General features: G+C 38.3%; 1 protein-coding gene and 1 long non-coding RNA gene across 3 annotated transcripts in view; one reads left to right on the forward strand and one right to left on the reverse strand.

The window, feature by feature from the left end:
- Positions 1-7,081: 7,081 nt before the first annotated feature.
- Positions 7,082-26,991, forward strand: CD274 (CD274 molecule). Its single transcript, XM_033237275.1, has 7 exons — positions 7,082-7,156; positions 12,452-12,517; positions 13,446-13,787; positions 19,227-19,514; positions 21,913-22,020; positions 23,184-23,243; positions 24,293-26,991. The coding sequence occupies exons 2-7, from the start codon at positions 12,466-12,468 to the stop codon at positions 24,313-24,315; spliced, it is 873 nt and encodes a 290-aa protein (XP_033093166.1). The 5' UTR covers positions 7,082-7,156; positions 12,452-12,465; the 3' UTR covers positions 24,316-26,991.
- The window catches only part of LOC117098557, a 150,940-nt gene continuing 150,450 nt past the window's right edge, over positions 26,981-27,470 (reverse strand). For both annotated transcript variants that reach the window (XR_004443464.1, XR_004443463.1), the window contains one exon: positions 26,981-27,083. This is a non-coding gene — a long non-coding RNA (uncharacterized LOC117098557). The remainder of the gene's footprint in view (positions 27,084-27,470) is intronic.

The following is a 27,470-nucleotide window of genomic DNA, read 5'->3' on the forward strand; positions in this document are numbered from 1 at the left end:
CCTTCTCTTGAAACCCATGCAGCTCACATGACCCTATTCTCAGTCTGTGAATCTCAGCCTCCTGCAATACTGTGAAATTCAACTTGGTCTCCTACTCTGAATGTGTATAAAAATAACAGAGAACAGTTCCTGAACTCTGTTATTGTATTGATCCATAGCTCTGTTGTGAGTAAAATCATCTACCTTATTTTATGTGGTATTATAATATACATTTAGTTTCTGTCCCCATTTTCCAGCACACAGCTCCTAAAAGCCTTGTAATTTCCTGAGTGATAGGTGTGCTGGGTATATCTTTTGTTCTAGGGGATCTTTGACTCCAGTTCTTGATACAGAGCTCCTGATCCCTTGGAATTTCCTTAGTGATAGGCGCATCTTTTGTTCTCCTGAAATAACTCTTGGTGGGCTTCTGAATGGGAGCTGGTCACAAGAATGACCAAGCCATGATTAGAAGCTTGGAACTTTTAGCCCCTACCCCATCCTGTGAAAAGGGGAGAGGGGCCGAAGATTGAGTTGACAATTGCTGATGTGTACATGATGAAGTCCCTATAAAAATCCCTAATGAGGGGGTTTGGAGAGCTTCTGGAGGTGCTGAATATGGAGGTGCTTGGAGGGTGGGCTATCCAAAGAGGCCATGGAAGCTCTGCACTCCATCCTCCATACTTTGTTCTATGTACCTCTTCATCCGGCTGTTCATCTGTATCCCTTGTAATATCTTTTATATTAATTGATATAATAAACTGGTAAATGTAAGTTAACTGTTTCCCTATGTTCTGTGAGCTGCTCTAGGAAATTAATCAGACCCAAGGAGGGGGTCATGGGGACCCACAATTTAAAGCCAGTCAGTCAAAAGTTCCAGAGGCCTGGACTTTCTATTGGCATCTGAAGTTGGGGCAGCCTCATGGGACTGAGCCCTTAACCTGTGAGATTTAACTTTAACTTCCTATAGATCATTTCAGAATTGAACTGAATTATAGGACACTCAGGTGGTGTCCACTGGAGAACTGCTTGTTGTGTAGGAAAAAACCGTACACATTTTGGTAACTAGAAATGTTCTGTGCTGAGTTGAGTGTAAGAGTAGGAAAAACAGTTTGTTTTTTCCTGTCCCATTATATATTCCCCCTTCTTTGCAGTTCTTCACAAGGGAGACATAGTATCTCTTTGTGTCACTCAGGGACACACACATAAAAAAACCTGGATGTCAGTCTTCTTTCTTTTCTCCTCCTTCTATGGTAAGCATCCCTGGACGTGCTGGATAGCTTGGCCTAGTGGTGTTGATCAAAGTTCTTCCAAACAAACCTGATAACAGGTAACACATGTGTTAATGTTAGAATGTATTCTTTCCCATGTCAAGTCTCCATCTTCCTCTTGCCACCCAATAACATATGAAAAAGGAAGAGTGAACTGTGTTAAAATATTTGTAGTCACAGAAGGCATTAATTATCCTTTTAACAAAAACCAAGTACATGAAGGTTATTGCTATTGCCATAGCTATTGGAGTATGGGAAATACAGGGTGAAGGGTACCCAGTGTACCAACTTTTCTACACCAGAAAAGAAGGGTACCAACTTTTCTACACCAGAAGTAATAAGTCCACCTTTTCCAATCCAAACTTAAGTTAGCCCTTACAGGGTTTGGAGAGGCTGCTCATCTCCAGCCCCTGGAACCCTGCCTTGGGAGAGTTGGACTTCATGGAGTAGAAGTATGTCTACATTGTTTCTGACTCCCCAGGAATGTCATTATTCGGTCTTACTCTGAAAATGCTGCCACATCCCTCTTTTGCTTTGTCAGCTCTGATTAGCACGCAATCAGCAAGAATTTCTGGGTTGGCGGCCTTTACTTGGAGTTGTGAAATGTCTATAACTCTAGTCTGTAATTCACACATTTCTGTTTGGCTTGTTCATACACAGGCATGAATTAAACCTATGCTTTTCCATTTCTCTCCACCCTGTCATATTCTGTAAGGAGGTAAAACAGTTCATCTCCAAACAGAGTTCACACACTCACCTAAGTGCTGATGCCTCACCTGATGGCATTTCTCAGCCTCTGAGGCTTTCCTTCTTTGTACTTGGTCAAAAGAATGCTTTAACCATAACCCACAGCCCTTCTTGTGAATTTCTCCAAAATGACTGGAGCCTGGTTAATAGCAAACCTCAGGAGCATGACTTTAAAACACTGTCAACATACTGCCACCAATTTCTCCATTTCCAGAAAAGTCTGTAATTTTTTCTTTAGAAATCATGACTTTCGGCCGGGCGCGGTGGCTCAAGCCTGTAATCCCAGCACTTTGGGAGGCCGAGACGGGTGGATCACGAGGTCAGGAGATCGAGACCATCCTGGCTAACACGGTGAAACCCCGTCTCTACTAAAAATACAAAAACTAGCTGGGCGAGGTGGCGGACGCCTGTAGTCCCAGCTACTCGGGAGGCTGAGGCAGGAGAATGGCGTAAACCCGGGAGGCGGAGCTTGCAGTGAGCTGAGATCCGGCCACTGCACTCCAGTCCGGGAGACAGAGCGAGACTCCGCCTCAAAAAAAAAAAAAAAAAGAAATCATGACTTTCTTGATTGGTTTAGACTGGTTTCCAGTAGTTCATTTACCAGGAAATTTTCTGTTTGGTTTTTAGACTTCCTTAATGTAGAGAATGCACATAATATTGAAACTGACTATAGTATCCTACTTTGGAAAAACATATTAAATACATACAAGTATATATGTAATGTATATAAATATATACAAATATATATGTAATGTATATAAATATATACAAATATATGTGTGTGTATGTATCTTCCTTGATTTCCTTTTATCCATTACTGCTACTATCCCTCAGTAAGTCTATTGGTCCTACTTCCAAATTATATTTTGAACATGGTCTACAGAAACAGCTCCTAAAGATTTTCCAGTCTCCATGAATGTAAGGCCCCTCTACATTCCATTCTTTATACTACAGCTAGAGTGGTATCTTTAGAACATTCATCAGGCAACTACCCTGCTCTAAACCATCTGGTGGTTTTTCATTGCAAGTAGAATCCAACTTCTCCCGTTAGTCCTCAAGGTTTTTCATGATATGATTTGACCCACCATCCCTCTTCCTCACTGTCTACCCACAATTTTCTTCTTTTCATCCTTAGAACTTGCCCAGCTTATTCCACCCTTATAGTCTTTGTACCTGTCTCTTCCCCCGGCCATATATGCTCTTTTGGCAGATCTTTCCATGGTTATCTTCATGATTCATTTCTCAGATATCACCTATTATATGTTTCCTGACCACCATAACTATAGGAACCTCACACTTGTGTACTTTACCATATTGCTCTGACTTGTTTTCCTTTTTCTCTTATAGGACTTTTCAGTATCTGCAATTTTTATTGATTAGTTTCTGTTTGGAACGTATCTCTCTCAGAACAGAAAGATCTTGCTGTGCTTTCAAGGAAATGGTGGGGAAAGAAAAGAAACTACTTCTCATTCTTTTATGATGAGCCTACAAAAATAAATGGGTTAATTGGGTTCTTGATCCAGTTCACCTTAAGTATGGTTACCAAAGGAAATGATTCACAAGGTGACTATTTCCTTTGTGTGACACTCACTTATGTTATTAGTTCTAGAATATTAAATCAAGAAATATTTTCCAGGATCCCCTGAAAGAGTATCTCTCAATTGTAAACTTTATCTTTAGTGGCATTCTGTTGATTTATTGAGATTCTCTAGAATTAAAATATTTACCACAGAGTGTTCCCCAATTCCCACAGCATTTATCCAGGCCATAACTACTTATGTCTGGGTTTATGAACTCATTGTGGGTAGGGGAAATTGTTGGAGGCCTCATCTTTGTTTTAAAGTACCTGTGGCACAGGATCTGCCCATTGAACGCAAGAGCTCTTCACCTGCCCAGCTCTTCCCCAGCTCAGGATAGGAAGGAGAGAGACACAGTGTGAGTGAGAGAAGCATCTGATTGTGGGTGTCAGATGAGGACAGCTGCTACTCTCTGGTCTCCCATACATGTTAATTACCCCTGTCATTTAAACCATTGTTTTGTGTAACCAGAACAAAGTATTCTATTCCACAAAGTCTGTTTGACATGAGACACATATAGGATGTGAGTCTGTGACAAGGGTAGGGGCAACAAATGTGAGGGGCTAGATGAGAACAGAGGAAGAGAAATGAGCATTGCATAGGACAGTGGTTTACAACCCTACACGATCAAAAATAGAACCTGGAGACAAATCTGGATATTGTCTTTATACATAATAAAATACATTTTAAAATATTCAATGCAAACAAAGCAGTTTGTCCGTGTCTTTTGTTTTGAGTCTCTTTAGTATATGCTGCTTTTGAAGATCAAGAACATTTACTGAAAATTGCTCCTTCACCAGGAATTTGCTTACATCTCTTCAGGTCCACTTGTAAGACCTTGAAATCAGTCCTCCTGAGATCAGTACAAATGAGGATCATCTCTCCTGCTTTAGAAGCAAAAGTGGCAAGTGGGGTAGACAGAGGCAGAAGGAAGGGTGGTGTTGATAAATCAGCCAAATTAGATGGAAAAAGGGGAGTTACAGCTGTACTTGCAAAGAACTCTGGGCTCATTTTTTCCTTAAATATTAAATCACTAGTTTTCAAAACTTCAATGTGAACATGACTCACCTGAAGACAATGTTAAAATGTTGACCCCCAAGACCCTGCCCCCAGGTTTGGATCCCAGGCAGAACCCTAGAATCTGTATTTTAAACATTAACCCCAAGTCGAGTGTAATGCAAGTAACCGTCAGAGACACTCTGAGAAACAGCACATTGGCAATGATGAATTTATATGTCTAAAAATGAATACAGTAGGTGTTATATGAATGGGAAGTGGTGGTATTCAAGATGACCAGAGTATCTAGCTCTTCGGCCCTGGCTCCCCACTGCTCTTCCCCTGTCTCAGCACTTCTCCATCCATTTCGTCCAAACAAAAAAATTCACACAGAGTTTCAGGACTTTTCCCCCCACTTATTAGCCATCTGTTTTGCTTTACATATTTTTTTGAGGTGATAAAATTTCTCTTTTTCTAAACACAGCCTGTTTTTCAACCTCCAGATGGTTGATCAATTGTATGGGAAAATGAATGGCTGAAGGGTAGAAACAGGTGGGAAAGATGAACAAAAACACAAATCCTCACATTACTAATATGCAAATCACTGAGCAGCAAGTTGAGCAAATACCCTCAATTCCCATCAACAACTTTAGAGAAAGGCAAATTCCATTTGCCTCACTGTTGATCATTTAGGTCGACCCTGAACACTGCTTTCACAAAACAAACAAAAACAAAACACCCATCCCCAGTTCAAAAAATTATTCATAGATCATCCAGTCCATCTAGAAGGATATGATTTAATCCTGGCTACTTAGTAAATTATTTGCCCAAGTTAACTCAGTTAGTTAGTGGTAGATGGCTCTAAAGCCAGTTTTCTTTTTTTGTTTTGTTTTAGTTTTGTTTTGTTTTGTTTTTATTTTTATTATTATTATTATTTTGCAGACCTCAAGAGTCATGATGAACTAGCAGAACATGAAGTTTATGCCCTGGGCTTATTTAGAAAAAAAAAAACATTAAATGAAAATGTCAGAGGGCATTGCAGATAGTTGGTCTAAGTATTTTTTCATGAAACTTGTTTGTACATGTGTGTGTCATACACAGACTATACATATGCAGTACCTGTAAACTATATTGCCACATAATGTCTATATTTTCCTAGAGGACACAGTCCTCTAGGACTTTTGGGGAACTTTGGGAAGTCACCCAAACTCACAGTCACCAAAATTGCTCTATTCTACTATGTGTCCTCAATAGAGATTTGAAAGAAGGAACATCTGAGCTGGGTCCAAACCCTATTGCAATTTTATTGAAGCCAAAGAGAACTCCACACTCCTGCCAAATCAAGGCACTGTCAGCCTCAATAATTTCCAAGATAAAAATAAAAATCTGTGATATGATCAGAATGTGAAAAATCTTATTTGGGAAGCAAATGTCATAACCAGTGCAAGGGCCATCTCAATATTCATTCATTATGCAGTATTTTGAACTGCAGTTGAAATGAATAAGAAGGAAAGGCAAACAATGAAGAGTTCAATTTCTTAATTTAGAAAAAGAGAAAAAAAAGAAAAGAAAAGGGAGCACACAGGCACGGTGGCTCAAGCCTGTAATACCAGCACTTTAGTGGATCACTTGAGGTCAGGAGTTCGAGAAAAGGGAGCACCTCGAAGTTCAGCAGTGGATAATACTTAAATAAATTATGACACCATTGTCTGTCATCTTGGGCCCATTCACTAACGCAAAACTTTTAAAAGGGCTTTCTTAACCCTCACCTAGAATAGGCCTCCCCAGCCTGAATCCCTAGGGTGGCAGAATAGCAGGGACCCTGAGCATTCTTAAAAGATGTAGCTCGGGATGGGAAGTTCTTTTAATGACAAAGCAAATGAAGTTTCATTATGTCGAGGAACTTTGAGGAAGTCACAGAATCCACGATTTAAAAATATATTTCCTATTATACACCCATACACACATACACCTACTTTCTAGAATAAAAACCAAAGCCATATGGGTCTGCTGTTGACTTTCTATATGTTGTAGAGTTATATCAAGTTAGGTCAAGATGTTCAGCCACCTTGAAGACGCTTTTATCAGAAAGGGGGAAACCTTTCTGATAAAGGTTAAGGGGTAACCTTAAGCTGTTACCCCTCTGAAGGTAAAATCAAGGTGCATTCAGATGTTGGCTTGTTGTAAATTTCTGTTTATATTAATAACATACCAAACTTGGATTTGTTTTAATCTTCGGAACTCTTTCCGGTGAAAACCTCATTTACAAGAAAACTGGACTGACAGGTTTCATTTTCTGTTTCATTTCTATACACAGCTTTATTCCTAGGACACCACCGCCACTAGCTACCCAAACTGAAAGCTTCCCCGATTCCGCCGAAGGTCAGGAAAGTCCAATGCCCGGCAAATTTGCTGCCTTGCGCAGAGGTGGGCGGGACCCCGCCTCCGGGCCGGGCGCCAAGTTGAGCAGCTGGCACACCTCGCACAGCCCCAGTCCTGAAGCCCCAGCCCTGAAGCCCCAGTCCTGAAGCCCCAGTCCTGCGCTGCTTCCCGAGGCTCCGCACCAGCCGCGCTTCTCTCTGCCTGCAGGTAGGGAGCGTTGTTCCTCCGCAGGTGCCCACGGCCCAGCATCTCTGGCTAACTCGCTGGGCACTTTAGGACGGAGGATCTCTACACCCTTTCTTTGGGATGGAGAGAGGAGGAGGGAAAGGGAACGCGATAGTCTAGGGGGCAGTAGAGCCAATTACCTGTTGGGATTAATAAGAACAGGCAATGCATCTGGCCTTCCTCCGGGCGCAATTCAGTTTTGCTCTAAAAATAATTTATACCTCTAAAAATAAATAAGGTGGGTAGTATAGGATAGGTAGTCATTCTTATGCGACTGTGTGTTCAGAATATAGCTCTGATGCTAGGCTGGAGGTCTGGTCACGGGTCCTAGTCCACCGTCAGCTGCTTGCTAGTAATATGACTTGTGTAAGTCATCCCAGCTGCAGCATGTAAGTAAGTCTCTTCCTGCGCTAAGCAGGTCCAGGACCCATGAACGGAATTTATTTGCTCTATCCATTCTGAGAACCCAAAGGAGTCCTAAAAGAGGAATGGAGGAGCCTAAGAATAAAAATAGTATAATAAAACATTTCTTAGACACGTTGACCTTGGCCTATGTCAAAGTTCAGTCTGGGTTTGTCTTATAACACAAGGAGTAAAAGTATCATTGTTCTACCTCTTTTTTTAATACTTGAAAAGAAATTTACTGTAGATGCTTTTCTATTAATTAAATAACCTTCAAAAAATGTTTTTATTGCTGCATTCGATTAGGCTGGATAACTAAATGAAATTAATTCCTCACTGTTGGGTATAAAGGATATTTACAGTGGTTCTGTCTTAGCCATTCACTGAACATCACTGCATATATATCTCTGGAATATTGCTGATTGTTTCCGTCAATAAACTTAGAAGTGTAACTACTTAGTCAAAGAGACTGAATATTTTAAAGGCCTTTTGAAGAAAACTGAAAATGCTTTCCAGAAAGGATATATCAGTTGACACTGATGGTCGTCAACAGTATTTAAGGAGAACTATGATACTCTGAAGAAAAACTTAGCCTTTCTCAGTAGAAGCAGGTAGGCAGAGGCCACATGACAGCAGTTAGAGTGTGGTCTTCAAGGAAGTCACAGAAATACTGTGGGGAATTGAAACCCCACGTGGAAAATGCACAAGAGTGTCTCAGTGTGACTGAGAAGGAGGTTGGGCTTGGGGTTTAACTTTAGAATTTTTTTTTTTTCTTTTATGGAGATAGGGTTTTGTTATGTTACCCAGGCTGGTCTCGAACTCCTAGCCTCAGGTGATCCTCCCGCCTCAGGCTCCAGAAGTCCTGGAATTACTGGCCGGAGCCACCATGCAGGCCTCTTGCTCCTACTTTTGAGAAAGGAAGCTTAACCTTTTTTTTTGTTTGTTTTTGTTTTTTTTGTTTTTTTTGAGATGAGTCTCACTTTGTTGCCCAAGCTGGATTGCAGTGGTGCAATCTCAGCTCACGGCAACCTCTGCCTCCTGGGTTCAAGTGATTCTCCTCCCTCAGCCTCCCGAGTAGCTGGGACTACAGGCACCCACCACCACGCCCGGCTAATTTTTGTATTTTTAGTAGAGATGGGGTTTCACCATATTGGCCAGGCTGATCTCGAACTCCTGACTCAGGTGATCCACCTGCCTCGGCCTCCCAAAGTGCTGGGATTACAGGCATGAGCCACCGCACCTGGCCACTTGACTTTTTCTCTATCTCTTCCTCCTACCCATCCTACCCTTGGAAGATAGAGAAGTAATATCAGTTCCATCGTGTTATACTGGGCTTCCCCCAGGGACAAACCCACTTCCCCAACCTGAATGAGCCATCACTTCTTCCCCAGTTTACATTTCATTGCTCTTTGAATGTCTCCGTTCGGATATGGGAATTCACATATGGTCATAATTCTTACCTGAAGAAGACGTCAGTCTTCTTCTCTTAGACCAACTGCCCTGATGTGAGGTTTAGAGGTTAAAGAACATGTGTGCATTTACATGATCTTTGTATTCTGCCTTTTCATCCCTCACTAATGACAGCTGAACCCCAAGGAAATGGAGCTGTGGAGGAGAGGGTTTGATGAGAAAGTAGGTAAATATTGGATCTAATCCATCACCTTCCAGGAAACCTCCATTACTTCTAAAAATTTCAACCAAATTCCTTAAAGGACAAGAACTCCACCAGAGTAGGCCATAAACATTGGCAAAATTAGTTGTAATCTATGACTAGATTTAATGTCCCTTTGTTTTATTCACATATGGTTATAATGCTTTGCTTGGAATTAGGGGTATTTTAAGTTTTCTTCTGCCTAGTAAGTGTATTTGTGCTTATAATACAATAATTATAAAATATCACATTAATATTTTATAACTGTACAGTTAACTCTGGCCCAAGGAAAAGATAGTCCGATAGATGCTGCAGCCCCATTTTGTATCTAACCCTGGCAAGAGGATGCTGACTCATGTTATTTCACTTACCCTTTTTACCTTTTAACATGAAGGGCTCATATAGGTCGATAAGAAACCAGTGATATAAACAGACCAAAAAATGGTCAGATCTTTCACATTAGCAAAAAAAATATTTTTTAAACAATACCCAGTTCTGGATGAAAATACAATGTAACAGTACCAAGTATCAACATGTGTCAAGAACCAGAAAAATGTTCTTTTTCTTTGATCAGCAACACTATTTGAGGAAATCTATCCTCAGGGCCTAGCCTGGGGCCTGGCACACAGTAGACACTGAACAAATATTTGCTGAACACACAAATACTTATGATATTTTAAAAATTGGCAACAATCCGATACCTAACAATAGAGGAATTAAATATTATGGAACTGTTAAATAAGATGCTTACGAATATCATGCAGTAAGATGGGCAATATTCATATCATAAGCTTAAATGAAACCAATGGGTATTAAAGGTATGGTAAGGTTATAAATTACTTTTTAAAAGATTAAAGGGAAAAGACTGAAAGATATATACTGAAATGCTCACAGTGTGACAAGGTTTCCCAGCCTTGGCACTATTGACATTTTAGGCTGTTTGTCTTTGCTGTGGGAGGCTGGCCTGTGCACTGCAGGATATTTCGCAGCACTCTTGGTTTCTCCCCCTAGATAGCAGTAGCAACCCTCCCTCAACCAGCCCAATTTTGACAACCAAAAATGTTTCCAGGCATCACCAGATTCTCCCTGGGTGAGAGTGATGAAACAGTAGGTGATTTTCCCCTTCTTTTCTCATTTTCTATAATTTTGTCACATTACTTTAATAATAAGGAAAAAACACAAAAAATAAATGAATTTATTATTCTACCTCAATTTGGATGTTTGGACTCCATTTTGGGGTTCTTTCCATTATATCACTTGGTCTGCTAAACATTCTATGGTTTGGCAAGGTGAAATGATTCATGAAATTTTGTTTTCATTTTTTACCTGATACTAAAAGTAAAACATTCATTCACTTGAAAATTTGGACACAGAACACCAAAAAAAAATCCATAATCTCATCTCTCTTATTCTGTCTTTTCCCTCCTTTTTTCCCTTTAAAAACAATAAAGAGCGAAAACCTACCTATTCTCCCTCCAATTTAATTCCGCAATATAATCACTGTTAACATCTTGGACATTTCCTGTGTCTAAACACACATACTCACTTTTTCTTTTTTTTAGTAAAAGTGGATTTCTGCTACATGTAGTGTTCTGCAACTTCCTACATGTTTACAAAATCAGTACATTTACATATGCTGAATTCAGTCCTTAATGGTATTATATTTTGTGAATATAACAAAATTTATTTAACCACTTAGACAATCTAGGATATTCTCAGTTTGCTGTTATGAGCAATGCTCTTCCTTTACATATACATATATTACATATATGTGTGTGTGTGTGTGTGTGTGTTTTAATAGGATAGATTTCTAGGAGAGGGCGACATGTCATATGACATCCACATTTACAATTGTAATAGGAAGTATCAAAGTGCCCCCTAAAAAAAAAAACATTCCTCCCATTAGTGGATGAGAAAGCCTATTTGTTCATATCTTCACAAACACTAAATATTAGAAATATTTACAATTGTGTTCAAGCTAATAAGTGAAAATGGTATTTCATATCTTATAATTTTTATTGTGAGACTGAACATCTTTCCTATGTTTACATGTCACCTGTATTTCTTATTCTTTGAACTATACGTTATGACCTTTCACTTATTTTCCTCATGGGTTATGTGTAGTTTGTGTAGTTGTCTTATTGATTGTTAAGAGCTATTTATATACTAGGAACATTAGTCTCCTGTCTTATATGTATGTGGCATTGATTAGTTGATCATTTGCGAGTTCATGTCTGTATACAAAGATTGGAGAGGCACTAAGAGGGAAAACTTACCTCTTTCTTATCAAAGTTTGTAAATATATGTATAACAGAAGAGAGAGAAAACATTAATAAATGCTGAAATAGAGTATAAATCTTTTACTCCACTACTTCAACATAAACTACAAAAGGAGAGTGACTTTTCTTTCATGTTGACTTCCATATTCCCCATGCCTAAAATAGTGCCTAGCACAGAAGAGGTGCTCAATCAGTGTTTGCTAAATGAAAGAATTAGTAACATTTCAAGCAGGATGACTAAATGAAGAATAGAATCTAGGCAGATACTCTGGAAGAGTGACTGTGAGTCATTCATGGTCTTGGTATGAATTAGTCAAATCCAGCTTTCTCCCCTTCCCACTCCCCATTGTTAGTAGAATAATCTGTTTATTGAGAGAATAGATTTATAATTTAGAATAAGTGAGAGGGGCAGAAGAGGAGATTTTGAAGGATGGCACCTGAAGGAGGACTAGCATGGCTGAGATAGTGAAGTGGAAGTCTTGAATAGCTAAAGGGTAAGATGAAAGTATTTAGCCATAGGGGGAAAAAGCATTGACAGGTTGGAAATGTAAAAGTCAGATTCTCCTTGCTTTGAAATTTTGTACAGGGCAGGTTCTACTAGGTATGTTACAATGCAGAAAAAACATGAAATAGTTGAGAGGCATTTGGTGAAATATTATCTTCTTGGCTTCTTTTGAGTGAGCAGATTTTTTTCAGGGCCTGTAACTATAATGAATTTGAAACTTCTCATCTTTTAGTAACTTTTTTCACTTAAGTTTATGTGGCTGTGGGCAATGGAATGAAGGTATTGAACTTCCAATTCCCTGTTGGGTTTCCACAATTACAAGTCAATCATGACTGGTTATTAGAAGACTATTTCAATTAGAACCACCAAGTCCCATAATGTCATATTGTGTGTTTAATTATTAAGTAAAGCAGTCTTCTTTTTGTGTTTTCCATAATTAGCGCATTCCAGAAAGATGAGGATATTTGCTGTCTTTATATTCATGATCTACTGGCATTTGCTGAATGGTAAGACACCAAATCCTTCCATTGGGTTCTATATTTTAAATATTTTAACCATGAGTTTAAAACTAAAATGATAATTTAAAATGCATGCAATTTTCTTATAGAGAGAATACTCTCTTCTTTCTTCTACTTTACACAATGACAAAGTCTTTCTTCTACTTTACACAATGATAAAGTTCCCTGTGTCATTGTGTAAAAATACAGAGAATATAGACAAATTGAAAGACACAAAATAGTCTATTACCCATTTCCCAGGGTTAACTACTGAAAATATCTGGGGAAATGGCCTGTATGTATATATTTATTTGTTTGTTTTCAACAAGGCCAGGATCTTTCGATCTTTCAATCTTGGTTGCTCTGTGACATGCCTTTCCTGATGAGGATACTCTAAGGAAGACTTGTAGGATACATGGAAAATGTCAGGGTAACACAGTACTGGCACCACCCTGCGGTCTTTCCTGAACTCCATACCAATGTACTTCTTGCCAGAAAACTGATCAAAAGTTTAGGGAAGTAAAAAGAGATGACCGTTAGAATCTACCATTCCCTCTATGTAGGAAGCAAATAGGTGTTCAGTCAAAGGACATTCTGGGGATGTCTACTTGAAAGCAAGTCTCCTGGTTGTAAGTACTTCATCTCCATATAATATTTCTACAGTAATATATGTTTATAAATTGTGGGGACAAGTTGTTTAGCTAATTTTATTATTCTGTTATTGGGACACTATGTCTTGGCATGAGACTATCTCAAGCCAAGACATAGTGTCCCAAAATATATTTCAAGCCCATTGGATAAAATATGTATTTAGCAAGTTCTTAAATATAATGATAACATAACTGACCAGATAAAGTGATTTTTAAATGCTGTGCCAACTTTATAAATGTTTTGAGGAATTTTCCCTTTTCTGAAGGTTGTTCTTCTTTCTTTTTAGCATTTACTGTCACGGTTCCCAAGGACCTATATGTGGTAGAGTATGGCAGCAATATGACAATTGAATGCAAATTCCCAGTAGAAAAACAATTAGACCTGGCTTCACTAATTGTATATTGGGAAATGGAGGATAAGAACATTATTCAATTTGTGCATGGAGAGGAAGACCTGAAGGTTCAGCATAGTAACTACAGACAGAGGGCCCAGCTGTTGAAGGACCAGCTCTCCCAGGGAAATGCTGCACTTCAGATCACAGATGTGAAATTGCAGGATGCAGGGGTTTACCGCTGCATGATCAGCTATGGTGGTGCCGACTACAAGCGGATTACTGTGAAAGTCAATGGTAAGAATTATTATAGATAGGAGGCCTGATCTTTATTGAAAACATATTCTAAGTGTTGAAGACTTTTCATTCTTGTAAGTCCATACTTATTTTCAAACAGAATAGCATAGTCTGTCATTCATTCAGTTCATGAATTCATTCACATAAGTCTCCAATTAGCATTTCTTGAGCACCTATATGATAGTCACTGGAAATCCAGAGACAACACAGAGCCATGTTCTACAGTATGTACAGTTTTCCAAAAATAATTCCTAGTCTTTACTTTTTTATTATAAATGTAATATATATACTTGCAAATAATTCAGATACTATGGAAGAGATCAAATTAATTGCAAGTGTCCCTCCTCCCTTCACCACTATCTCCCATGAGATAACCAAGAGACACTCCAAGAGAGTAACCACTATTTGTGCGTCCCTCCAAAAACTTTTTTATTCAACTACTATTTTTTTATTTTATTAGGTCTGTCAGTTTTCCTTTTTTGAGCCTCTCTATATCAAATGCTAATAAATATATTTAGAACAAACCCCACTGTAAGGTTCACATTAAAAAAGACTTGAAGTCTCCCTATGAAGACAAAAAATAATCATATTAAGTGTAAAAGAACTTATTTTTCCAGTACAGTATAAACTATACTCACTGGGCATATATTCATCTTGAAAATCTATACTGATGTTGTCTTGGGGAATTGAAGAGGAACTAGGAGGGTCAATTCCTGGGAATTGACCCACAGTTATGTCATCAGGTCACTTGAGTTCGAAGTTTTGTGTTGGCACTAGCTAAGTAAAGGAAAACACCTCTGCTTTCATTGTTGAGTTTCATAGAATTGAGAGCTGAAAGGATCCCAGGCAGGAGCAACTAATCCAAACTCCCACAAAGAACAAAAATCCCCCGGAGGATCTTCTGTTCATATATTTCCTGCAGTGGTGTCCCTGTCGTATCCCACAATGCCATCCCTACCATTTGGACTTCCCTTCCATATCCTGTTGAAATTACTCCCTAATAGTAAGCTGAAATCTGCCCCTCTAGTTGTAGTTTTGGAATTATTTCATTTCCATGATGACCTTTTAATATTTGACTAGAATTAAATCATCTCCCCTTGGTATTTCCATTCCTGGACTAACTACCATCAATCTGAGGGCTAACAATACAAGTAGAAAAAGTCTACACTTGTCACTGATCATTGATCAATGATTAGTCAATGATCACTGATAATTATAAACTCAAAAACAAAATCATGTGGGGATTAAGAGAAATGTATCAGTTTTGTGTTGTATTTCTGGTCCCTGATTCTGGCTCAAATAATGCTACTATTGTCAAGAAGATATCACTTGTAAAGTAGATTTAATTTTCATTATATTTTACCATGTGCTTCTCCATTCACGGCATTTCTTGAGATGTCGTGGTTTATACTTTCAGTTTTTCTCCAGTCCATCAGCAAATATCAGGCACCTACTGTGTTCCAAGATATTAAAGAAATCATCATGACTTAGCCTCATCAACAGCATTGCTAGATCTGGGATGGAAAAGAAGAGTATAATCCTGGCAGTCAGGAAGAAGGCCGCATAAAGTACAAGTTTCTGCTTCCAAAGAAGATCTCTCATCAGCCTGTAGGGAGTGTATAGGGAAGCAAAGGGTTTTATTCAGGTCATCTGGGCTCCATAATATCCCTTGTGTATCTGCAGTCTCCTTTGCCATGGATCAACACAATAGGAAATCTTCCGGCACTGATGGTTTTTCCAAGGGGGAGTTCTTCAGGGAGCAAATCAAATGACCAACCAGGTTTGAGGACCTGATTTGTTTGACAATTCCATTTTGTATTTTAAATTAGTTAATTTGCATTCTAGTCCCAATCCGTCTTGTCATTTGCAGACAGTGGTTTTGGGGTTGAGTTGAGCTATACCAAAAGTCTGAACCTTCTGCACTTAGAACAAGGAAGGCAACCACCAAGCTTCACTTGCACTGAGGCAGTGTCTCCAGTGGAAATGAGGTAGCTGGCTTGCAGGAGCTTTCCAACCCAGGGAAGTAGAACTCCTGAGTCACCTCCATATGCAAATGATTTCACAGTAATGCTGTTGAACTTCACTTCCCATCACAGCAAATATGTGGCAACATAGCTTTGCCACAGGAGTTTACTCACCATGGGATTTTAAAGGTGAAACATTTCAAAACTGAAATTTGAAAGAATTTAGTTTTGGATTCACTCAATTATCATGATCACTTTGGGTGTTATTGCACCTTTCATGTTTGTGAGTTTAAATACCATACTCTCAGGCCTCTAACTTTCAATTAAAAGTGTTTTTCTTTAATCACTGAACCTAATAGCAGGGAAACGAAATGTTCATTCAGACTTTCAGGTCCTTCAATGAGATGAGGCAGCTGAAAGATCAAAGTGTTGCATAGTTACCCCAATAAAGCTATTTGGATCGTACGGACCACATCAACTGCTGTCATTCCCCACCAACCCCATCTTTCCCCAAAATTCCCAGCCCTGTTTAAGTATTCTCTGTAGCATTTATCTCTATCTAGTATATTGTGTAGCATATCATATCATACTTTTCTATTTTGTTTATTGTCTCTCTCCTCCTAGAATATAAACTCCACAAGCACAGAGATTTGGGTCTGTTTTTTAATATTGTTGTATCCCCAGGGCTTGACATACAGCAGAGTGGTAGTATGACAAAAGCACACAAAAAATATTTGTTGAGTCAATGAATGAATGATTTCCTCAAATAGGATTAGCCTAAATTTTGGAAACATGAACAGACTTGGATATATTAAAATTTATTTCTGAAACTGTTCATCAGGAACTGTTAGCACCTTCTAAAGGGTACACTGAAGCAGCAGTAGTAAAAGGAGGAGGAGGAGCAGCTCTGCTACTACTACTATCGAGTACTACTACAATTAGCACTTGCTTATTCTGTGTGTTAGGTCCTGTACTGAACATTCTGCCTAAATTAGTTCATTTCCTCCTGGAAATGACTCTGTGGGGTAGATGCTTCATCATGTAAGATGAGTATTTTTCACATTTCACTGTCTCTGAAATTTGAGTGTGTCTTTCAATGATGGAATCTTTGATTTCAGTGATAAGTGGTATTATTCCCATTTTAAGGATGAGGAAACCGAGGTCCAAAGAAATTAAGTAATTTGCCCAAATTCACCCAGCCTCGTAAATGATAAAGCTAGTTCTAAATCCAAGCAGATTGGCTCTGAAGTCTGAGCCCTTAATAACCACTTATTGCCTATATTTGTACCTCTGGTGTATGTATCAAGTTATATATTGGCTTCAAAACTATCATGACCTTTTCTTGATTTTGATTGTTCAACGTTAGTATAGTGTTCTAGATCTAGTAAACCAGGGGTCTGCAAAAAATTTTGATTACTCACCTCATCTGTAAAACATTTTAAACTTGTGTGTCTATGCATGCACATTTGTGTGTAATTATAAAAAATTTACTATCTATTAATATATAGGTTGTACCGTAAGAAATTGCCATTTTTGAAGAGCAAAAAAGGTTGAATATTACCAGTTTCATCTGGTTCAACCTAATAGACATTTGTACAAAAACAGACATTTTAAGAGGATGAAATAAAAATTTAATAAACAATATTTTCAATTTTTACTAATTGTGATGCTTCACTATTGTTAGCTAATATGTCAAGGCATAATATACCTTAGGGTGAAATTTATCATTAACAAAGGTGGATGGTGTCAATAATCTTGAGGTTTGTGTTTTTTTATATAACACTGTGAGTTCTAATTAAGTACTTATTGTTTACAACCTCATACAGTGGCCAATAAGAAGTGTCACTTCTGCTGTTTCCTCTGGGTTGTGCTTGAATTATTAGTATTATCTTCAATCCTCAGTTTCTTTGTGGAAAACTTTTTAATTAGTTGTTTAATTTTGTAAGATGGTTAGTTTAGTCAAAATTAGATAAGAGAATCTGAAAATCCATAATCACCCCAAAGCAACCCACTCATAAGAACTATTATTTTTGTGTTTTGAAATCATAATTTCATTGATTTCCAGTGTTTCCACTGGTAGTGGTTTCATTGATGTAGGAGTATCAAAACATCACTCATTATTTATTTCAGTTTTGTTTGATCCTAGCTGTTTTGTGTTAACTCTGAAGAAATTACATCACAGATCTATTGTTGTCCTTGGTAAAGAAATGGAGAGTTAAGGCTCTAGATCATTAGTGGTTACGCTGTAGTATTAGGAGCAAAACAAAGATTATACCAACAAAATAAGAACATGTTAATGTACTTGTAATAGATAAACATGAATGAAGCTCTTATGCTATATAGATGCACTGAACAATCTACTAGAATTGTCAGCAAACTGGGTATCTTAATCCTAAAAGGGTCCCAAACCAATGATCTAAAATTGAATCAAACTTTCTTCCTTGAGCATAATTATTTAAGTGATTTATTAAAATAGCCAGCATTTAAAAGCTTAAAATATAAGTATCATAATGTGGTATCCTAGATAGGATCCCAGAACAGAAAAAGGATATTAGGGAAAAACTGGAGGAATGGAATAAATTAGGCAGTTTAGTTATTAATAATGTACTAATGTCCTTAGTTATGACCAATGTACCATGGTAAAGTAAGATACTAACAATAGAGGAAACTGGGTAAGGGGTATACGTAACTCCGTACTATCTTTGCAATTTTTTTGTAAATTTAAAACTTCTAAAATAAAGAACAAATTTAAACATTAAAAAGTATCGCCAGGAACATGTATCACTGTTTACAGATGAAACAGTATGTATTTTTATATCTGATTTCTGATCATTGACTTCAAATCAGAAAAGTGAATGACACATCAAGATCAGGTTTTCTGTTTACTAAATAAAGTCTAAGAAAACAAAGCATACCAGCTGGAGAGATTCATGTTTATAAAGACCGATTTATAACAACAAAAATAAAATATCCAAGAATAAATTTAAGAAGAAATGGGGCACTATGTAAAAAGTATAGCACTTTACTGAGAAACATATGAAAACCTGAATACATGGAGAGAGGTATTTTATATTTGAATAGAAAGACTGCTAGTTTAAAGATAATTCTCTTTAAATTTTTTTTTATAGAAATTTAAGAGGTACAAGAGCAGTTTTGTCACACGGATATATTATATAGTGGTGAAGTCTGGGGTTTTAGTGTAAATTAATCTTTACATTTTGTTTGAGCCCAATAAATGTACCAACATGATTTTTATAGCAAGATAGTCATTCCTATTAACCCAAACTTGTCCCAACTTTGAACTGAACTGAGGCAGAGCTAGCAGGTGTTCCCCACTGCTGAGGCATCTGAACATTAAGCATATCCCTCTGAGAACCAGCCTGCACTGATACTCTTTCTAATGTAGACAGCATCAAGCTATATATCTAGTTCTGTGCTCAGCAAAAGCCCTGACTTCTTTTTGCTTATGTCCTAGCTCCATACAACAAAATCAACCAAAGAATTTTGGTTGTGGATCCAGTCACCTCTGAACATGAACTAACATGTCAGGCTGAGGGCTACCCCAAGGCCGAAGTCATTTGGACAAGCAGTGACCATCAAGTCCTGAGTGGTAAGACCACCACCACCAATTCCAAGAGAGAGGAGAAGCTTTTCAATGTGACCAGCACACTGAGAATCAACACAACAGCTAATGAGATTTTCTACTGCATTTTTAGGAGATTAGATCCTGAGGAAAACCATACAGCTGAATTGGTCATCCCAGGTAATATTCTGAATGTGTCCATTAAAATACGTCTAACACTGTCCCCTAGCACCTAGCATGATGTCTGCCTATCATAGTCATTCAGTGTTTGTTGAATAAATGAATTAATGAATAACATTATATTTACAAAATGTATCCTAATTCCTCACCTCCATTCATCCAAATCATATTGTTACTTAAGAAACATTCACCAGATATTTATTGAATATGCCTTTTGTTCCATGCATTGTAGTACTCATTTGATACACATAGAATAATAAGACTCACATTCACACTCTTCAGGAAACAGATAAAAAACAAACGAACAAACAAAAAACAGGCAATCCAATGCCATGTGAGAAATGCTTTCATACCATATGGGAAACCTGGGGGAATACCTGAGAGGAATACTCAATTCAGACCATGTTTCAGGAATCCAAATCCTGGCACATCAGAGCCGCCTCCTTCTTTCCAGGGTTTCTGTGGCAGGAAATAAATGGAATGTATTTTTCTATCTTATGCCAAACAGGAGGGACCCTTTCTCCCCTGTGCCTCTCACAAGGCAGTCTACAATATTTCAACGCTAGCAGTCTGTTTAGTGCACAGGACATGAGGCTGTGTATCCCTGGGCAAATTGCTAGACTTCTGTGTGCTTCACTTTCTCTGTAGGATTATAACCTACTGAGCAAGGTTATTGTGGGGGTCAAATTAGCAACAGTGTATGAAAATGATTTGAGACCACTGCCTGCACAAATTCAACTATTTTTTTTTATCTCACTACTCTATAGAAGTAGGTAGGGTGGGAGACACAGTCTGATGGGAGGCTCAGAATGTGAAAGAAAGTGAGGTGAGTGAGCATGATGTTTAATATAAACACAAAGATATTCTGAGAAGAGCTTCTCACTTCCCCTGCCCCCAATAGATGTTGACAGGAAAATGCCATGTACTTCAGCAAAAACAGCTGAGAAATTAGACAGAAAAGTCGATCAATAGGAAAAGATAATCCAGGATGGTCTTGTGAACAGAAAGAGGGAAAAAAAAGTTTAGAAAATGATGGGGATGCTCTTACTTGGGTATGAGTCCTTAGGTATTCAACTGGCTTTCAGTAAAAGCTAGACTAGTGGGTTCCTGCCATTTAAAAGCTGTTTTATGACAACTTACTTGTTGGGTGGCCTACAGTAACTCACATAACTGTGCTGAATCTGTTTCCTCATCTGTAAATTGGGGATTTTTTAAAATAACTGGCACGCCTAACTCATAAAGTTGTTCTGAAACTGAAATAAAACATATATGAACAGGCATTGTAAACTGTAAGTTATGGAAAAAGCTGGCTGTTGTTGTGTCTTTAAAGCTTCACCTGGGTAGTTAAAGATGGATCATGGGTCTCAGTGGAGAGCTGAGTCAGGCAGAAGCTAACTAAGGGTGAGAGGTGGGAGTTAGCATTCTCTGAACATCTGTGTGCCATGGGACCCCTTTTCCTCCTGCATGGTACCCCAGACAAGGAGCCTAGTAAGAGATACTAATGACTTGTTGTCCAGAGATGTTCAAACTGCAGAGACAACAAGCATTGGCCTCCAATCATGATGACAGATAGGAGGAGGTGGGAGCTCCTTAGCAGTGCTGGTTGGTTTTCCATGTTCTACTGTGGGCCATCTCTGCCATGTACTGTAGGCTACTAACTTCTATATTAAAAAATGCAAGAGGGGCCAGGAGTGGAGGCTCATGCCTGTAATCTCAGCACTTTGGGAGGCCAAAGTGGGCAGATCACTTGAGGTCAGGAGTTTGTAACCAGCCTGGCCAACATGGTGAATCTCTGCCTCTACTAAAAATACAAAAATTAGACAGATGTGGTGGCATGCTGGCATGCACCTGTAATCCCAGCTACTCAGGAGGCTGAGACACGAGAATTGCTTGAACCTGGGAGGCGGAGGTTGCAGTAAGCCAAGATTGCGCCACTGCCTTCCAGCCTGGGCAACAGAGAAAGACTCTGCCTCAAACATAAATAAATAAATAAATAAATAAGAGGAAGTGAAATAATCAAGGCCACCATTTAATACTGAGTAGCCACTCCATGTGGTACTGTGCTAAGCACATTATAAAATATTAGCCTCACAAGAAATGTATTAGCATTTGTATTTTGTACACTGGTTAAGTATCTTGCCCAAGACCTCAAAACTGGTTAATGGGCAGCAGAATTTAACCCCAGCGCCACCTTTTCAAAGTCTAGGCTTCTTACACTTCTCCATGCTGTTTCCATTTTAACAGACGTATCTTGCCATTCCAGCCACTCAAACTTTGGCATTTAAGAAAATTATCCTAAAGCTAAACTAAACTTCAAGGATGACTATTCTCCTGATGATCCCTTCCCATCAAAATTTTATCTTTAGTCAGTTTGTTTTTGTTTTGTTTTGTTTTTCAGAACTACCGCTGGCACTTCCTCCAAATGAAAGGACTCACTTGGTAATTCTGGGAGCCATCTTTTTACTCCTTGGTGTAGCACTGACATTCATCTTCCATTTAAGAAAAGGTAGTCTTTCCTTAATTGCAGTGGTCTCCACTGGGGATGAGGAGGGGGTGAGAATTGGATCATGGCTGCAAGGAAACCTGACTTAACCTATGCAGGGTGGTGCAAAGGCATTCCACTGTTCAATAGTAATTATATTGAAGCCGCATGGGATCACTGGGTGAAGATGAGGTGTAAGGGGTGAGGGACAGGAGAATGGGTATGGATGGAGGTAGAAGATGCAGTGTCATACAGTTTTTTTCTATCATGAAAATAACCACAGACTTACTGTAAAGAAGGAGCTAAAATGCCTGTCATTTTCAGTTGCATTTCAGTTTTGCATTAGTTGCACCCAGCTGGTTTCTGGGTACTCTAAGTAATAAAAATAGTTCCTCTGTAGAACTGTAGTATTTTCACCATGGAGTATTTTGTAAAATTATTGGTAGAGGATGTTACATAATTTGCATGTGTTCATTTCTCCATTTACCTGTGGGAACAATTAAAATCCAGGAAAATGAGTATATTCAAATAATTTCCTCACATTTATGATGATTCAGAGTAAATAATTCCTCCGATACTTAGAGAAGTATACCAAGAGATCCAGTGATTGTATAGAGTTGTCTGATGTTAAATAGGGAAGTAGAATATGGAAGGGAATTCCAATAGTTGTTGAAAAATTCCCCACAACCACTTACATGGGGGAAAGTGGTGTTAACTGAGAGAGTAGAGATAAGCTGTTACCAAAAATTATATTCTTAACAGGATTGAGATAGCCAGAATATAAGGATCAAGTTTCAATGACAGTAAGATCCTGAGATGCAGTTGATTTGCGCAAAGAAATAATTGTTGCCAGCTTGCATTTTGAATATTTCTCTGGAAAAAGAGATTAGTTGGCAGTAGAAATGAATAGAAATCAACAGATATTGAAATACCTCAGAATTTGGTTCGTCTCTGGGAAAAGATGAAAAATAAAAGTGTATAGTCCTCAAGAAAATCTGGGATCAAAAGCATGTGCCTTACCCTATTGAATTAATTAACCTCAGAAGTTGGGAACTGTAGAATAAGGATGTCCACCAGACTTCCTAGGGATTACAAATGTTTCATAGAACTTGAAATTTAAACTTGGGTCACTGTATGGGATGTAGAGCTGTGCTATGTGGAAATAAAAATGATTTCTTTTTCTCAAGGGAGACTGATGGATATGAAAAAATGTGGCATCCGAGTTACAAACTCAAAGAAGCAAAGTGGTAAGAATATCAGAAGGAATTGGGAAGTAGAAGTCAAAGGAAACAAAAAGCTAAAGCAATAACAAAGAGAAATCCATTAGTCATAATCTCCTCTTCTTTTAAAGAATGCTGGTTCCCCTTTGCCTCACAACTAATACAAGAACTTCTCCACCATCTCAGGAGGTTTAGGGATGGCCCTCAAGAGTAGAGAGTAGGGAGCAGCTCTGTGGAGAGAGGAGAGGAGCAGGGAAGGGGAAGGAGTCAACTTCTCTTTGCTAATCTGTTGCCCTGCACCCTAGCAGCTCCCTGCAGCAGGGGACAAGGTTGACTTAGGTGGATGGATAATTAATTGATTCTAAAATATTGTGTGTCAGTATTGTAATACTATGTTAACTGTGCCATGCACGGTATCTCATTTAATCCCCCACCCCTTGCCATTACCAAAAAGAGAGAGAGAAAAATACTAGAATTATCCTCATTTTACAGTAGAGAAAACAGAGGGTCAAGAAGATAATGTAAAGTGCCCAAGAACACACAACTGATCACAAAAATCAAGCTTGGGGGCCATTAGCCTAACCACAGACCCTTACTCTTAACCCATCTGTTTCAATCCATTTTGCTACAAATGTTTACATTTATAAGCAGGGCAGAAAAGTCTCATCCAGTTTATTGAACTAAGAAGAAAGTTATATTAAGGTTTCTAATTTTTTTTAATGTTGTTAGAAACCAAACTTAACAATGAGCCCAAGTTTAAAGCAGTCTAATTAACTTGACAAGCTCAGGCAAGTTTCATTCTGTGGCCCGTAGCATCATCTGTGTTGTAAAGTTAAATAGCAAATGTTATTTGGGTCATGCTGGGGGAAAAGTCATCCCAATTTGCTCAGGACTGAGGGGTTTTTCAGGATATCATGTAAGGATAATTGGGTACAAATATAACCTGCTTCTTTCTCTCATTTCAAATTTATCATTTATCATCTCAGCAACTATGAGTTATGTTTTTTATTAGATTTCTTGTTACTTTTTCCCCAGACCGCTCCCCATGAAATTAATATACTATTATCACTCTCCAGATACACAATTGGAGGAGACGTAATCCAGCATTGGAACTTCTGATCTTCAAGTAGGGATTCTCAGCCTGTGGTCTGGGGGTTCGTCAGGGCTGAGCATGACCAGAGGAATGAATGGGCCCGTGGAATGCATGCAGTATAGGACTTTAAAAGGCCCAAGCACTGAAAATGGAACCTGGCGAAAGCAGAGGAGGAGAATGAAGAAAAATGGAGTCCAACAGGGAGCCTGGAGGGAGACCTTGATACTTTCAAATGCCTGAGGGGCTCATCGGCGCATGTGACAGGGAGAAAGGATACTTCTGAACAAGCAGCCTCCAAGCAAATCATCCATTGCTCATCTTAGGAAAATGGGTTGAGAATCCCTAATTTGAGGGTCAGTTCCTGCAGAAGTGCCCTTTGCCTCCACTCAATGCCTCAATTTGTTTTCTGCGTGACTGAGAGTCCCAGTGTTGGAACAGTATTTATGTATGAGATTTTCCTATTTATTTTGAGTCTGTGAGGTCTTTTTGTCATGGGAGTGTGGTTGTGAATGATTTCTTTTGAAGATATATTGTAGTAGATGTTACAATTTTGTCGCCAAACTAAACTTGGTGCTTAATGACTTGCTCACATCTAGTAAAACATGGAGTATTTGTAAGGTGCTTGGTCTCCTCTATAACTACAAGTACACATTGGAAGCATAAAGATTAAATCGTTGATTTGTATAGGATGTCACCTTTATTTAACCCATTAATACTCTGATTGACTTAATCTTATTCTCAGACCTCAAGTGTCTGTGCAGTATCTGTTCCATGTAAATATCAGCTTTATAATTATGTGATACTGTACACACATAATTTCCTTTCATCACTGTAACCACCCTGTTGTGATAACCACTATTATTTTACCCATTGTACAGCTGAGGAAGCAAACAGATTAAGTAACTTACCCAAACCAGTAAATAGCAGACCTCAGACTGCCACCCACTGTCCTTTTATAATACAATTTACAGCTATATTTTACCTTAAGCAATTCATTTATTCAAAACCCATTTATTAACTGCCCTTGCAATACCAATCACTGTGCCAGGCATTGAATCTACAGATGTGAGCAAGAGAAAGTACCTGTCCTCAAGGAGCTCAGAGTATAATGAGGAGATTAATAAGAAAATATATTATTACAATCTAGTCCTGTGTCATAGCATAAGGATGATGTGAGGAGAAAAGCCAAGCAGTGTTGCCAAGAGGAGGAAATAGGCCAATGTGGTCTGGGACAGTTGAATGTACTTTAACATCTTAATAATCAAAGTAATTTTCGTTTACAAAGAGAGGTCAGTACTTAAAATAACCCTGAAAAATAACACTGGAATTCCTTTTCTAGCATTATATTTATCCCTGATTTGCCTTTGCCATACAATCTAATGCTTGTTTATATAGTGTCTGATATTGTTTAACAGTTCTGTCTTTTCTATTTAAATGCTATTAAATTTTAAATTCATACCTTTCCATGATTCAAAAATTCAAAAGATCCCATGGGAGATGGTTTGAAAATCTCCACTTCATCCTCCAAGCCATTCAAGTTTCCTTTCCAGAAGCAAATACTACTGCCTTTTATTCATATGTTCTTCTAAAGATAGTCTACATTTGGAAATGTATGTTAAAAGCATATATTTTCAATTTTTTTTCCCTAAATAGTAACACATTATATGTCTGCTGTGCACTTTGCTATTTTTATTTATTGTAGTGTTTCTTATGTAGCAGATGGAATGAATTTGAAGCTCCCAAGGGTCAGGACACATGCCTTCTTTGTTTCTAAGTTATCTTTCCCATAGCTTTTCATAATCTTTCATATGATTTAGTACATGTTAAATATATGCTACATATACATTTAGACAACCAGCATTTGTTAAGTATTTGCTCTAGGACTGAGTTTGGATTTGTTTATGTTTGCTCAAAAGGAGACCCATGGGCTCTCCAGGGTGCACTGAGTCAAGCTAGTCCTAAAAAGCAATCTTATTATTAACTCTGTATGACAGAATCATATCTGGAACTTTTGTTTTCTGCTTTCTGTCAAGTATAAACTTCACTTTGATGCTGTACTTGCAAAATCACATTTTCTTTCTGGAAATTCCAGTAGTGTACCTTGACTGCTAGTTACACTGTGCCAGAAAAGCCTCATTCGTTGTGCTTGAACCCTTGAATGCCACCAGCTGTCATCACTACACAGGCCTCCTAAGAGGCTTCCTGGAGGTTTTGAGATTCAGATGCCCTGAGAGATCCCAGAGTTTCCTTTCCCTCTTGGCCACATTCTGGTGTCAGTGACAAGGAATACCTTCACTTTGCCACCCGTCAAGGTTGAAGAAACAGCGTCTCCAACAGAGCTCCTTGTGTTATCTGTTTGTACATGTGCATTTGTACAGTAATTTGTGTGACAGTGTTCTTTGTGTGAATTACAGGCAAGAACTGTGGCTGAGCAAGGCATATAGTCTACTCAGTCTATTCCTAACTCCTCCTTGTGGTGTTGGATTTGTAAGGCACTTTATCCCTTTTGTCTCACGTTTCATCGTAAATGGCATAGGCAGAGATAATATTTAATTCTGCATTTGACTGTCACTTTTTGTACCTGCATTAATTTAATAAAATATCCTTATTTATTTTGTTACTTGGTACATCAGCATGTCCATTTTCTTGTTTATTTTGTGTTTCATAAAATGCTTAGTTTAACATCCCGGTGGAGAAAGTTACTTGGAATATTTGCAGCCTGCTCCTAGTTCTTTCTTCATTGCTTCTGTGTTTATACAGCATGCTTTTGAATCCTGCACAATGAAAAAAGTATCAAAAGAATTTATTTTAAAAAATAATGTATTGAAAATTTTCATTCTCTCTCATTCAGCAGCTTCTCTTAGGACCAAACCAAGAAGAGTCAAAATCCTGTCATCTACATTGAAGATCTAAGGGAGAGAGGGTGGGAGAGAAGGAGTGGAATTCAATAGAACTACAGGGAAACAAAGGGACTTATCTCTAAAAAGGACTTTTCCCAGATCTGTAAACAGGTATGCAATCCAGTGCATATGAAGCTGGATGTATTGCAATCTTCAAGTTTTGAAAACAAAGCGAGAAGCCTAGAACTAAGCCAAGTTGAGGATTTAGGCTAGCAATGGTTAGGACCATAAATCTGTGATTTTAAAACAAGCATGACAAAA

This window comes from Trachypithecus francoisi, unplaced genomic scaffold (assembly GCF_009764315.1).
Source record: "Trachypithecus francoisi isolate TF-2019V2 unplaced genomic scaffold, Tfra_2.0 Lachesis_group16, whole genome shotgun sequence".
Classification (NCBI taxonomy): Eukaryota; Metazoa; Chordata; class Mammalia; order Primates; family Cercopithecidae; genus Trachypithecus; species Trachypithecus francoisi.

What these genes read in the sequence shown, in the direction of transcription:
- CD274 (XM_033237275.1), top strand. Translation starts at nt 12,466, where the DNA reads ATGAGGATATTTGCTGTCTTTATATTCATGATCTACTGGCATTTGCTG. An exon ending in CTACTGGCATTTGCTGAATG is followed by an intron (nt 12,518 to 13,445) that starts GTAAGACACCAA and finishes CTTTCTTTTTAG; the next exon opens with CATTTACTGTCACGGTTCCC. An exon ending in CATCTTCCATTTAAGAAAAG is followed by an intron (nt 22,021 to 23,183) that starts GTAGTCTTTCCT and finishes CTTTTTCTCAAG; the next exon opens with GGAGACTGATGGATATGAAA.